Source organism: Metopolophium dirhodum, chromosome 3 (assembly GCF_019925205.1).
Source record: "Metopolophium dirhodum isolate CAU chromosome 3, ASM1992520v1, whole genome shotgun sequence".
Lineage (NCBI taxonomy): Eukaryota > Metazoa > Arthropoda > Insecta > Hemiptera > Aphididae > Metopolophium > Metopolophium dirhodum.
Window position 1 is genome coordinate 799,619 of NC_083562.1, and position 16,272 is coordinate 815,890.

Here is a 16,272-nt window from a genome sequence, read left to right on the forward strand (position 1 = left end):
ATTGCCTACCTGATAATATACTGCTGCGCGTCAGAATTTTTATTCTAGGCAACAGAAAAGTTAAGATAAATTTAGAACACCATACATTGAATATTAAATAACGAATTGAACAATGTTTGAGTCATATAGAGTTGGTACATTTAACGGGCAACGAAGTGAACGGGATCAGGTAGTTTATCTATAAATATAAAAATGGTTGGATGATTATGGTTAAAATTTGCGTTAAAATGGGTATGAAATAATTGACAAGCATTTTCGATTTTGTCAATTCGAAAGAAGCTTCTCCCCTGAATAGTGATAGGCAAATTCCCGGGAATACAATAAGTTTTTAAATATTGATCATAGGTTGGTTTTAAATTAAACTTATGGTTGTAAATGATCCAAATGAGAGGTCTTTATTGATATTATGTCAGTTTAAATATTTATTCTTCAAAAAAAAGTTATTAAGTAACTAAAATTAATTTTTTAAATTAAAATCTGTGCAATGATCACAAAATAAACGATCCAACTTTCATTTGTATAATATGTTAAAAAAGTAAAAATAAATATACTGCATATATACTGGGTGATTCTTTTATCAAACAACACTCAACATTTCAAAAAGTTAAAATTTTTTTACATAGTTTTAAGTCGTTTATAAAACAACTTTTTTATAAAAAAATTACATTTTTTTATCCTTATAATTTTTTAATTGTTTTACTTTTTTGAAAGACAACATAGGGTTTAAATTTTATATTCCAAAGCAGAATATTTTTCTTAGTATTTTGGATACATGAAAATCGAATTTGGGGAGAGTAGTTTATGAGTTTTAAGTATTTAAAGTTTTGATGAGCGGAGTGGAGTGGTATGGGGTTACCCCGCAAAATGTTTGTCCACTTCTCCACTCATCAAAACTTTGAATATTTATAACTCATAAACTACTTGCCCCAAATTCGATTTTCATATATCCAAAATACTAAGAAAAATATTACTATACTACAAAGTCCAAGGTGGTAAAAAACTGTAACACCAGATTACTAGGCGCGCTAGTAGTAGATCGAAACAACTGATTCCCGGATTAAATTCTGTAGCCACAATATAAAGGCATTATCACTGATAGTTGAGCAAAACACACACAATGTAGAGAAGATATCTTCTCTACAATTCTAGATCGTGTTGAGCAACCATACTATCTTAAATCATGGGTACGACCGTAACCACCGTATAACCATTCTCATAATTTTTCGGACAGGCCATCAGCCTTCCATAAGGGTTACTGAATGATTTTTTATACCATGAACAAATCATTGTAAAAAAAAAAACAATTATTATTGTACCTCTATATAATTGGAAACAATACATCAATATACTTCTGAGTTCTGTTCTAACATAAAAATTTCAAATAATATTTGTTTAATAACATTTATTAGTAGATAGTGATAAGTCAAAATGGTTTCCTATTGGTTTTTACTGGTAACAATGGTATGTATAGATGGGGCATATTAATTTTATGAGCCAAAGAATATTGACAGGGTACACGCTTGTGAAACAACCCGTATTCTAGTTGTGAACTGATATTCCAAACATAACATATTATTAGCACTAGTCACTAGTTATAAAGAAACGCTATAAAATAATAATTTACTTTATATAATTTATTAGTAAAAAAATTATTTTGGAATACCTGGTAAACGACACAATTGTGAAAGTGGACAAAGGCCTTGCTTTTAAATCATGGATCATTTTTTTAGCCATGTTTTAAATGTGAGTAACAAGATCTAATTAGCAGATACTTATTAACACTTATCAAATATTCCTTGACCCCTAATAGTATGACGTTATCATAAGTAAACTATACACAATATATTTAACATTCTCAGATTATAAGATGATAGACAATTTTTTTTAAATTATCTAGATAACGTATACGAAAAATGTAACTAGATAGTGCTGTCATAACACTCCCAATTAAAGCATTAGAATTTGTGTAAAAAAGTAAAATAAAATATTATAGTATAAATTCTGTGGTAACCACCAAAATTTATTGTATTCAATTTGAAATAATTGTAACTATCTGCTAATGCAGCCATAATTCCAATATCAATTAAAAAATAAATACATAAATAATAGGTACTTGGCAATTCATTTTTATGTATATTTATTGTAATGGAATTGTAATTTCAAATACAATATTCAATTGAATTAACTTGAAAACATACAATTTTGGAGCACTTATACTAATACACAAGGAATTTCCTAACATAAAAATTTTTTTTTACAACTAAGATCTTTCTAGTTGCGTTCCGTATTTAAAACTTAATTTTATTTAAATACATTTAAAAATACTTACCAGTAAATTAAATTCACGCAACAGATGATATAAATATAAAATACATGGCGATAACTGACTTTATGATTATAAATCAATTTATAGAGAATAATTATTATCAATTCATTTTTAGTTCATTGAAAATACCTACTAGTCAAGTAAAACTATTATTTACAATAAAAAGAAATAAATTGACAATATTGTGATTTTGAAGAATTAAATTTTAATATAATAAACTAAATAATTTATTAGGGTTACTATTAAGCAACTTTAATATTTTATATTGAGTTCTTGACCAAAGTAACCTATTAATAGGTTTTAACAAAAAAAATCAAATTTATATACAGTATGTTTGGACATAATCACGATAAAATTCATTAAAAAAAAAAAAATTAAAATGACAAGGCATTCTCTATTTATAATATTATTACATTATAACCAACATGTAAGTAAAAATACTTAAATGTTGATTTAATGTAGTAATCAGCTTCTTTCTTATAAATAAACACAATCACAATGTGTATTTTATAGCTTATAATAGTAGTTTATTATTAATAAGAATAAGAATGATTAGAAATAGTTCGAGGAGCATAAGTGAACATATGTCACCAGTGATGATCCAGTCAAATAATAATACGTTCAGTTGCGCCTGTAAGGATGGTATGGTTGTGCTTGGTTTGAATTATAATTATTCGCTCTGGTTGGTCCTGGGGCGTTATTGTACGTCGCCGCCGGTACTCCGGCGGAAACGACTGGCGTCACTACTGGGGCCACTAAATTATAGAAAGTTGACAATTTAAATACCTAATTTTCAATTTCAATTTTTTCTTTTGAAAAAATAGAACATTAAATAGATAGAAAAGAATAGGCAACACTGCAAGTAAGAAAAATTATGTATATATATATATAAAAAAAATGGCCGACTTTCATAACTGAATGACATTCTTTACTTAAGATAGATGGATACAATAGAAAATGATTTTTATTTCCAGTTTAAATAAGTATGGGAAAACACATTTACTTACAACTCGCAATGTCGCCCAAAAAAATAGGAGGGGAATGAATTAATAATGGACACTCAATTGTTTGTATTGTTTTTTTTAATATTTAAACAATTATTATTATTATTATTATTATATTATTATTTTGTTTTAAATCACGCCAAAAGCGACCTTCTACATCATTGAAAAAACACTAACTGACAATAAATAATAGGATTTTTTCTCAAAATAAAAATTGTTACAGGCTAAAGTATTAATAATAAAGCTCAAATTTGTTTTTTTTCACAAAATAATTAAACATTCATAAATAATAAATAAAACGAGAAATATATAAATAAATATCTATATAAATATTTCATAGCTTTTGTCACAGGTTAAAAAAGTTCTCAATCGTGTCCTATCCGTCGAATATATAAAATGTCTTGATAAAAAAAAATTCAATAATTAAAACAAATTCTTATTTAAGACCATAACAACTGTAAACCTAGACTTATTTTGTACAAAAAATATGCTTATAACTCATCACATTTAAGTCGTTAATTCTTTAAAAATATAGTTTTGGTAAAAATCATTTTTTGAGAGTAATGTTCTCAAAAAATAAAAATTATTATTACTAAGAAAATGTCATCCTATAAGTAAATACAGATAATATTACTTTAAAGTTTATCCACTAATTGTGTAATCTTAAGTTTATTATTAAATTTTAAAAATAGTGACTTTATAAAAAAAACCAGTAACTTACTAGGACGAGCTTCTGTTATATATTATATATAAATATATATATATTTAAAAAAAAAATGACAAATAGTCGGGACAAGATATTTAAAGTAACCTTGACTTATTCATTAAATAATTCAACTTCTACTTAAAAATGAAAACAACACTTATTTTTTAAACGATTCGAGAATCTTCCTTAAGCCTGTATGTACATTAAAATTTTTTTACCAATTAATCAGTCCAGTGGTTCTTTAGCTATCTATTACAATGTGATTTTTAAAAGTAATTTTATAAACCTAAGAGCTTGAAATTTACCCGAATTTTGTTAATATTATTTATATTCCTTAACCCGATTCCCTTCACACTAAGTTATAAAATAATTATATTCGAAATATTTTAGATGTACTGCCTAGTCTCACTTTTGGTTTCACCTTAAAAAAAACATGGTGCCGTTACTTTTTTTTTTACTTAAGACCAAAGAAAAAAATAAACAAACTATGATAACAATTGTCATATGTCTAAAAGAAAAAAAAAACAGGCTAAATTAAATATATAATAATAATAAAAAAAAAACCATTAGAATCTAGGGAAATAATAATTATTACGCTAAGTTCCATTTGTTATTCGAGTATAAGTTAAATAGTATTATGTAGTAATTATAAATAGATTGTATTAATATAGATATTTAATATATAATTCTATTATATACGTAAGAATTACAAATATTAATCGATACTATAATATTCCTAAATTTTTCTTTTTTTTAAGTTATATTATTTTTAATTGTTTCGTTATTATAATAATTGTGTTACCCAAACCAGTGAATATTGAGAGAAGTGTTAATTGAATTCAATCAGTCATGAAGTGGGCCATTCTTTAAAGTCAAATGGCTTACCATACCCACCGCCAGACCCGAGGCCAGCGGCTGTGCCGTCCGCCCCTCTATAAGTTTGGCCTGCACCATAGCTGGTCGAATCCTAAAAATATAATTTACTCCAATATTATCCCATAACAAAACATAAAATTATGTATCTATTACTACTGCTATCACTACATCTACTATTATTACTACAACTAACTACCATTATTATTGATTACTAAAAAAAAACAACAACAATAATTAATGATAATAATAATAAATAAAATGATAACAAACATAAATTAAATTTAGTATTATCTGCCTTTCAAAATAATGATACCATAGAGATGTAGCAAAAATAAAACTTATATTTTTTTTCAATAAATGAGTTGTATGTAAATTGTATTTGATATTAAATAGGTACATGTCAATAGGAAAATAATAAAAAAACATTTTAAATTCACAGAACCATAAGAAAAATATAATTTCATTTCATTAAGATACCATCTGATTGTGCAGAATTTTAAAAGGCAGTATATGCTTAATTTAATAAGGACATGTGCAAATTGTACGGCCTTTATATTTATAAAATTTTTTATTAACTAAGATAAGATTTAAATTGTAAATAAGATAAATTTAATTAACTTCTTTTAACTAACATTTAAAAACAGAGATTAACAAAAAATATTTAAATAAAAATGTATTTTTAATTTATTGATATTATTAACAAGGACAATTAATTTTTTTATTGTTATCATTGTAAATGAAAATATTAAAATGGTTTTTTTTATTTTGAATGTATTTGATGAGATTCATAAAAAATGACCTACGAAATAAAATCTCAAACATTTCTAACAAAATATTAATAAATACTTAGAGTTAAAGCAAATTTAAATAATGAAATAAGGTTCAACCCATTTACTTATTAATAAAATTTAAGAATACAAAAAAAATATTGATTTGATATAAGTTATCTTAAAATAAATTATGTAGATTAAATATCATTAAAAATATCAAAAATAGTTTTGATAAAAATCTTAATTATATGTAAATAGTGCATATAATAAAAAATAAATATTATTAACAATATTATTAATATTAAAACTATTTAAAATTATAATTAATCAACTACTAGTACTAACATAATACCTTAGTAGTTAGTACATATTAAAACCATTCAGTAATTTATTATTTAATTACAAAACCTTAATTTATAATTATGATTAATAAACATTATGCATAACCAAAACAGTTTAAATTTTTATATTTACGAAATATTCTTTTGTTAAAGCTAACTGTTAAAAAAAAACAATTTTATTGTTATGGTTTTTAAACCATAAACCCATTTTTAATTTTTAACTAGCGTCTAATATATGCCACAAAAGTAATAAATCTTAGATTTAATATATATGATTATAATAGTGAGGAATATTCTTAGACAAACTATTTTCCATATAACAACATTAATAATAACTATAATATTGATGTAACATGAAATCACATATTTTAACTTATTTTTTAAGTACTTAAACTTCAAAATATAATCCTCACACATGGATGAAAATTAAAATAGTTCTGAACAATTGGGTAACATATAAAAATAAAAATTATAGATTTATACGCAAATAAATTAAGGTACAATGTAACTTCTAATTGTGTATGTTACATTTAATTGTCTCATTGTACTTAAATGTTCATGAAGTCAAAGCTGTTTTGGGATTAGTAAATTATTATGATAAATTTTATTATAAATATGTCTTTTAAAGTGAGTACTATGTATGTTTTACTTAAGAATAATGTCAAATTCCGTTACGAACAAAACATATACTATAACATTAGATGAAATAAATAAAAATTACATACATAACAACTACAAATATATGTTTTTAACTTTCTTTGAGTATTATCATAAGTTAATAAAATAAGATTTCATTGTTTTAAACTCATCATTGAATAATTTAATGTTAGGAAAAATCTTAACTACAACCATTGATAATAAATACTATTATTATACTACAACTGACATTCACCAAAGTATGAGTAAACATTCAAATCACTATTAAGTATTAAGGGACAGCTTAATCAGTTATCCAATTAAAACTTAATTTTGTGATTACAAATATATTTTACAATTAATACTTAACACAAAATAATTTAATTATTATATGAACATTTTTTATTTAACTTGTACATTTAAATAGTTTAAATAAATTAGGTTTAAAAACATTTAAAACTTTTAATTTAAAATAAATCAAGATATTGAATAGTTACTTTTTAATAATTAAGTTATATGTTGGGTTTAATAGATTATAATTTTAAATGCATAAATTATTTAAAACCATACAATTTACATTGTCCTATATTTTTAGTTTTAAAATATATTCTATAATATAAAAATTAATAATAATTACATAAAACATTTTAAATGAATTAAGGAACTAAAAGATCTTTATAAATTATTTAATAAATCATACCTGTTGATAGCCAGTGTAATTTCCATAACCAGCATAATCACCAGCTTTTTGTGGGGCAGTTCCAGGCGGAGTAGGTCCAGTGGCTGGTGCTGCTCCAGCAGAACGAGAATACATATCATCTGATTATGTGAGAATTTAATAACACAATAAAATGATTTATAAAAAATAAAAATATAGCTTACTTTGAGGTCCTGGCCCAGTTTGTCCAGGAGGTCCAGTAGCTGCCGCAGGTCCATTCTGGGGTATATTCCAATTCCAGTTATTTCCGTAACTTGACTGTGGAGGTGCTTGAGGTGCTAAATATTTATACAATAAAAGTATAGAAAATGAATTGAATGCTAAGTATTAATGTGTTTACCATATGAACCGTATCCAGGTTGTTGAGGTGGAGCATAGTTTGAACCCCAAGTTGGAGGAGCCATTCCTTGACCTTGCGGTCCAGGTGGAGCTCCCCAACCCTGAAATCCACCAGGACCTGATGGAGTGCCATAACCAGGGTACTGAGATTGAGGAGTAGAACTCCATCCTCCCTGATAGCCTTGCATCATATTTCCTGGACCCATAGGCCCCATTCCACCCATGGGACCTCCCATTTGTCCACCTGGGCCACCCATGCCCATTCCCTAAAAACATAATTCATTTATAAATACTTAAAATAATTTAACTTTTTAATGGAAATAAACTGCTTTTACAGCCATTTAAGGAATTAGTTAGGAGTTAACTCAATATTTAACAAGAATAAAAATAAAATATTAGTCAAAACAATATCAGAAAAACCTTAGTACATCAACTTTTTTACAGTATGGTCACTTAAAAGTGATTTACTACAAATTATGTGTAAATCATTTGAAATTGTTTTTGAGTATATCAAGTTATACAACTTACACCCATTGCTAAATGATTATTTTGATTCATGCCCCACTGATTGGCTCCAACATCATTCATCTTATTAGAATCTCTTGGTTCAGCTTTTTTAATTTCAACCTGAAACATACCAATATTAAATATGAATATTAAGTATTTAAGCTTTTATAATATTATCACATAAATTATAAAAGCATATTAAATAATTTATACTTAACAATAACTGAAAATATATATGATTATTACTATAATAGGTAAAACAGATTAATTCTACAATAATGTATTATTGTTTTTATGTATATATATATCTTTAAACCTTAACTTAAACTTATCTCTTAAAGTATGATTACATATTATAATTTTAAAAATATCCTTAGAGGAATAATATATAATTAAGATAAATATCTTTAAAATATGACAAGTAAAATTCTGCTTAATTTATGTTTTCACACTAAAAATAAATTATTTAGTAGAATAAATAAATACATCTATCTTTGTTATTGGTGCAAAAATGCACTCAATAAATTAAAAATCAAAGAAATTATAACATTTTGTTGAAAAAATTAGTCAATGTCTATTAATTTGTCATTAACCTTTTCACTGCTACATGTTTTTTTTATAATACAATACATTATATGTATTTAAATTTCACTAAGAAGAATAAAATTGAATCATTTAAATTAAAATAGTTAAGTGTAATTTTTTACATCCTTGTTCCAGTTGTAATAGTGTAAACAAATGTATAAAATATGTTATTTAACAGTTACTTAATTTTTTAATCAAACAATATTTTACAAAAGGATATGACATTATTTAGCAAATATCCATTGTTTTAAATTTAGTAGGATTACATTTTAATAAATTGTATATTCAAATAGTTTAACCTTGACTACAGTTTTGTTTATGCATTGTGGAATTTTGTTCAATTCACATAAAAACAAAAAAAATGGACAATGTTTTTTGATGATTATTAATCTAGGTATGTCTACTATATGTTGAAAAACTAAAAAAAATATTTGATAACTTGTCTAATGTTATCATTGTTTGACATTTTAGAATGTAACAATATTAAATAAAATTGTTTTGTGATAGTAAAAACAATTGCTGAATCGATAACATAATATGCAGTTATAACATTATAGTACAATAGAGGCAGTGAAAGGGTCTAACATGATTTAGTTAAATTTATTTCATCATCATTATTATCATATATAAATTGAAACAATCAATTATCAAAAGAAAAATATTAATATATAGATAAACCATGGTAAAACAAGTAACTTTGAATTAAAAATTATCTTGTAGTTTTTATTATAGCTTGAAAGCAGAAATGGATGTCAAATCAAAAAAAGTAATAGATCTGTTTGGGATCAACACATTTTTAATATTCAAAGTTACCCAACTTTACAATTAGGAATTGGATTTTATTTACTAAAATAATAATACCTGTTTGCCACTAAGGTTGACAAAATGCTCGGCTACACATCTATCAACAGCATCATCATCTTCAAACGACAAAAATCCAAACCCTAAAAACACCATTGGTTACGTTATGGTGAAAATTCAACACCATATAGACACTGCTAATAAGCTATTCTTTAGTAATTTCTACAATACATATATTATGTAATTAAAAGTAATTATCAAAATTATTGTAATTGTATAAGAAGCTGAAGACATTAAATTATAGCGTAATAAATTTAAAATAAAAAACTGATTAAGAGGATGCATGCATGCATGGTCCTTCTGTCTTTGTATTAACAACACATATTATTTAAATTTGAGATGTTAATTTTACTGTAAGAATGAATAAACCTATGATTAGTCTAAAAGATCTAAGTTAAAGGTAATAATATTATCAAGCACACATTGATGGCTTCAATTGATATTTAAACTTTTAAACAAGAGTTAGGTTGTAATATTTTTTTTTCAATTCATAAAAATATTAAAATTAACAACCCTAAAATAGATTCTTTAGAATTTATTAAAATATTCTATATTGTGTCTTAGTGCAACAAAATTATGTTTTAGTCAACCCCCCCCCCCCCCCCACCTGAATGAGAAGTTAATTGTATCATAATCAGCAACACTAATATATCAAGTTTAAAATGCTCGAATTATGGGTAAATTAAATCGTATTCAAGGTATATTAATAAAAAAATTTAAATACTTATGGGAAATTAAAAAGCAAAAAAAAATGTCAGCGATACAAGTAAGAATTTGTTTGTTTATATTAAATTTAAAATTGTATGTTTACCTACATAACACTTTAAATGAAAAATAGTAATATAATACAAATACCTTATAACTTACAATATGTGAAAGTTAATATGAATAAATCCTTACATTAATTATTATTAAAAAAATAATTAACTAATATATTGATAATAAGTTAATAAAATATCATATAGTAGAAAATCACCAAAATTTTTATATTAGTAGCAGTGTTATAATAATACTAATTTAAATCAAGTTACATAAATAGGTGTATAAACAAACATAAAAGATATAATCACATTTTTAACATCTTAATATAATAATATAATAGAACTAGTACATTTTATTTACGAAACAAAAACAGATGGGTAATATTAAAGATTAAGAAAATTAAAAAAGTTATTTCAATAAGTAATACTATTGAGAATACATGTATAAAATACTGAAAAAGTTGGTTCAAAAGTGTAAATAAACTATAGTATACTATATATACTCAATAGTAATACAGTAAAATTCTTAGTTCTAAGTCTCATAAATTGTAGATTTATGGTATAGGTAGATAATAAATTCCATTAAACAAAACAAACCTTATTATATAAAAATAAAATTTCAGAAAAGTATTACTTTTTAACATACCTAAATTAGTAAGTGTATAAATATAACATGACTTTAAAAAAAAATGTTCAACTAGAAATCTTAAGTTTCATTAATGTCTAATTTAAACTTAAATTCTAAAAAAAATTTATCTATGTCTATTTTGAAACCTAATTAATATGAGAATATAACCATTTTATAATTATACTATAAGATAACTTATGAATGAATTAATTATATAGTAGTTATACCATTGAAATTGTTATTAAATTGTTTTATGTTTGTTTAGAAACCTAATATTTTTTTTTTAAACCTTAGGTTAAAAGAAAAAAATAAGTTAAATATTACCTCTTGATTTTTTCTTTTCTTGATCATACATGATTACAACCTCCATAACTTTTCCATACCGTGAAAAAAAAAGTCCTTAAATCAGTTTCAGTAACATTAGAGGGCAAACCACCCAAAAAGACCTTAGGATAGCTTGAACTTCTTTTTGGTTTTTGCAAAGTTCTAGGATTACATGGTTTTGGGTCGATCTGTAAAAATAAAAGATTTCATAATTAAAAAATTTTTCAAATGAATTATTAATAAAATTAATGACAATATTATCACTTACAGTGCGGCCATCCAAAACATGCGGTCCATTTTGTAGCACTACATTTACATTATTTGGATCAGCAAATGTGACAAAACCAAAACCTCTTGACCGTCCACTTTCACTATTTTTCATAACAACACAATCAATCACCTCACCGTATCGATTAAAATATCTTTGAAGACTTTCTAAAGAAATATAAATACAAATTTATTATATATTTTTAAAACTAAGATGGGGTTTAGTACATTTTTAAACTTTTTGTTCAACATATCTCAAAAATTTAAGTTTAGAGTTTATATTTTAAAGTTGATTTTGAGTTTGTCTATTTATTTATTTTAAATGCATATTTGATATTAGTAAGCTTACCTTGTTGAGTTTCCCAGCTGAGTCCACCCACAAACAATTTTCTGCAATAATAATATTAAATAAATAAAAGTATTATGTTCTTCTATGCAAATTAATCATTACCTAATAATTAGATAAAGAAATTATAGCCCAATATTAATTTGTAGTTGTTTACTATTACATGTTCATGTGAATTCGGTATTTAAAGAAGATATGTATTTATTTTGGTGTAGTATTTTAGAAATGTGTAACATTATTTTTAAACCTGTTATAAATTCTCCAAAAATGTAAAGAACCAAATAGGAACCAACATTAAATAAAAAAAAAAAAATGTAAATTGTAGATAATTAATTTAGATAATAAATTAGCTGAATTCTTTGAGTACTTCATTTAAATTAAATATTATTCAATAGTTTATTATTTTTTAAAGATTATTAAGAACGTTAGGTACCTACACATAGTAAAAAAAAATTTAATTTGTCTAATCGAGATAATTATATTAATATACCTACCGTGAGTGTCACTGAAACAGGTAACTTTCAATAACTAAGCATCTACCTATTTTTGAATATGGTTTTCAGAACATTTTACTTGACTACTGACCCATCAATGACTTAAAACATTTTATAACTCTTGTATTCCATGCTTTGGTAATACAACTTTAATTATTTTGAATAAGAAGATTATTAATGTAATTTTTGGAGAGGTAAATTTTTTTAAAGTTATTTTGATGCATTACCTTGTTGAAATGTTAAATAAAAAATATCCCAAGACTAATTTTAATTAAATTTTTTTTTATGTTAATGTTCAATTCTTAATTTCAGAATTCATCAATCTGTTCATTATTCTATTTAATTTTATAAATTACACTGACAACAATGTTTGATTAGGTCTAATTTAGGTAATTTTGGGTTAAGAAAACAAGTTGACCACAAGCATGGCTTATGAAACTGTGCACCATCTAAATTATCATTAAAATATGGGTTCACATCTACTAAAAAAGTTATATTACACACATATTGTAGAATACATGTGTTGAAAAAAAAAATATGGTAGGTCATAGAAATTATGGTTAGGCTAGTAAAGTTTCATGTTCCACAAACTCAATTCAAAATTTAGTTAAGGTAATGAATCATGATGTTCCCTGTTTTTGAGGACACAGTATAAGTACATTTTACAATACAGGCACAAATATAGACATTTTTAATAGGAATACTGAAAATTAAATAGACAAAATTTTAGTGATCTCCGTATTTTAATATTTCTAATACATGATTTTCTATTTCCACTAACTTTCTTGTTTCTTCTTGTAAATAAGGTGTAATATAAGTGATACCTAATTGTTTATAGTATAGGTATTATTCTTCAATTTACCATATAAAGGTTATAAGTTTACAAAACTAATTTGTGAATGAATATAATACTTAAAGTGGGCATAGAAGGTTTACATGCATGTTTGTTTTAATAACCAGGGATTTGTACCCGAATGATTTATGGTTCAAACACCAGAATAAAAAATTTAAAGAAATGTTTCGGTGTTAATAACTATTATTATTGGTTAATATGGGTTTTTTTATAATTATTTTTTTAGCAAAATGTCCTAATATGTTATTATTAAACAAATAATTAACTACAAGGTCGAACTAACCACATAGAATATATCCAAAATTATAATATCACATAAAGATTGTAAAATAATTAATAATAAGGGTTTCAGGTTAACCAGAATGTTTTATTCAGGTATTTTGAGAAAAGATTCATTAGGGTTCTGGTTAATTCAGGTGCAAGGCCCAGATAATAATAATAAAGTACCTATTAAATAAACAAAACAAATATTAAGAGGACGTCACACCCGCATGTGTTGTCTCCGGACTTACAAATGTACAACATAGCAAAAACTGTTTTGCGCGGGACAACTTTTATCTTTCTGTGTTTGTAGTAGTGGCTCCAAAATTGCTGAACATATAGGCTAGAAAATTAAGTATGCAACAGTGTGCCTATATTTTATATAACATAAATCCAATAAAAGTTATTTGCTTCTAAACATTTGGTTTTTTTTCATTTACTTATAAAAAATGATAAGATAGTGCTATAAAAAAAACACGCTGTTGCACGGATAAAGTTCTTCTTTACGTATATAACTAAATTTGGTAGTTCTACAACAAATATGGTACGAGAAAAGTTGTCCTGCGCATAACTGTTTTTTGTAGTACATTTGTAAGATGGAGACAACACATGTGCGGGTGTGATGTCCTTTTAAAAAGGTAGATAAATATAAATAATAATATATTATGCATTAGTAAGGTAAAACCGAGGAATATACAATTTCTCTTATTTTTAAACTAACATGTTCCTTCACATAATAATGTTATATTATATTTGAATACTTTAAGACTTTAGTTATAGGTACCAGGATTTTTTTTTATATATATATATAAAAAAGCCGTAGTGATTACACAACAATGAAACATTTTAAATTAGGTTATATTAGTGTATAAAAGGAATTATACTAGGTAAAATGTATTTAGAACTTCGATTTAACTCTTCAATGCATCATTATTAGCCACGGTAAAGGCCATGGACTGTTTTCCTAGCAAAATATAAACTAACAAATGAAAATGTGACACTTTTCCACAATCATATTATAAAAATTTTAAAGATGAATTGTAAATAAGCACCAGCTTAAGTAACTATTGTAATTTGTTTTTTTCTTTGTAGTTATATTGATATGATACTTTATAATCTTACCTATATCAACTATAGGTATATGCAAAATATATCATTAACTCAAAAAAACATTAATATTCAAAAATTTAGCACAGAAGTTATCTCTTAAAATCATTTGAATATTCATAAAACTATTAATCTTAAACAGAGGATAAATAATATAGCTATATAGGTAACTGACTACATCGAAATAAAATTGAAATTATGTATGATAAAATATGGTACCTTTTGTAGGTACTTAAATAAAATATTTAATAAATACCAGTTACGATTAAAATGTTATTTCATATTACGTGGAATATTTGATTATTTAATTTATTGCAATAAGCTTATGTTAAAACTTTCTGATAAAATGTTTTAATAACCTTTAGGTATCCAATAGGTATCTTTAGAAAAATGTGTGGTATAAATTTTTTTAATTAGACAGATAAAAATCTAAATAACATTGGTTAGTAAATAGGTTCAATAGGTTTGTTAGTTCACATTTCACGGATGTAAGTATAATGTTGGAATATTAAAGCCGAGTTGCATAAGAAATGTATTTATTTTTGAATGGTGATAATCATAATCCACTGAATCATGTTAAGGGGACATTAGCTCACTATTGATTAATTAAATGTGTAGGAATTGTCAATGAAAACCGGAATAAATATCATAATAACCTCTGACATTTCAACGAAAACCAGAAAAATTAATAATTTTGATGATTAAATCTGTTAAGTGAGTTAATGTTGGTCATATGCTAAGGTCTTAGAATTCACAATTATATGGAATTGTATAGATATTATCAAAGGAGAAGTTACACATGTTTAAAGAAAAATACGAAATTGTGAAAACGCGTTTTTAAATTTATAGGCGGCGGCCGTGTCGGATTTGAGCCGGTACTACTGCGAAAACAAAATGCTCATAACGGCAGAACAGATATAATTATTGCGTGGGCGGTAAAACGGAAACGGATAATATTTAGGTTAAATGATTATGAATATTATAAACAAGTGGAAGACAACGCTAGCCCATTAAACTTACCCTTGTTCGTCCTCTTCTAAATCAGATTTGCCTCTCATCTTGTAGTGTTCTATATTATATTGTATATATAAAAATATAAAATCAAATGAGTATAAAAAAAAAACTATAAAAAGTAAACACAACGGTTGTCAAAGACGTGCAATAATATATGAAAATGTACAAAATTTTTTAACGAAACACTAAGGTCTAATAATTGTCCGGCTGTCGGACATTTAGCATATCGAATCGACACAAAAACACGACACGTCCGACGCAAAATGGCGTCCGCATTTTTTCTCTCTCCTAAAATTTCGGCATTTCACGATAAGCGGCGTTGTCGCACTCACGTCAACCGATTGATCGTTTATCCAACGTCTTTGGACGGAACCGGTGCCGGTTTCAATTTGGGCGCCGATAAATTAAAATCCGCCAGCCAGAGACCGGCGATCAGCCGCACTGACTGAAAAACCAAGAAATGTATATTAACTATGTTCGGCAATCATATTCCTTCGACAAAAATCCGATAAATCCATTAATATTGTCGTCGTACAGCCATGATAATA

At 25.2% G+C, this 16,272-nt stretch overlaps 1 protein-coding gene across 1 annotated transcript; it reads right to left on the reverse strand.

The window, feature by feature from the left end:
* Nucleotides 1-2,552: 2,552 nt before the first annotated feature.
* LOC132940962 (heterogeneous nuclear ribonucleoprotein 27C-like) lies at nt 2,553-16,008 on the reverse strand. The gene is given in 12 exon segments (XM_061008781.1): nt 2,553-3,081; nt 4,922-5,003; nt 7,360-7,478; nt 7,542-7,655; nt 7,718-7,982; nt 8,245-8,343; nt 9,670-9,752; nt 11,383-11,452; nt 11,454-11,570; nt 11,651-11,817; nt 11,999-12,039; nt 15,731-16,008. Coding segments are annotated over 12 exon segments (1,329 nt in total). The 5' UTR covers nt 15,769-16,008; the 3' UTR covers nt 2,553-2,947.
* Between the last annotated feature and the right edge of the window lie 264 nt (nt 16,009-16,272).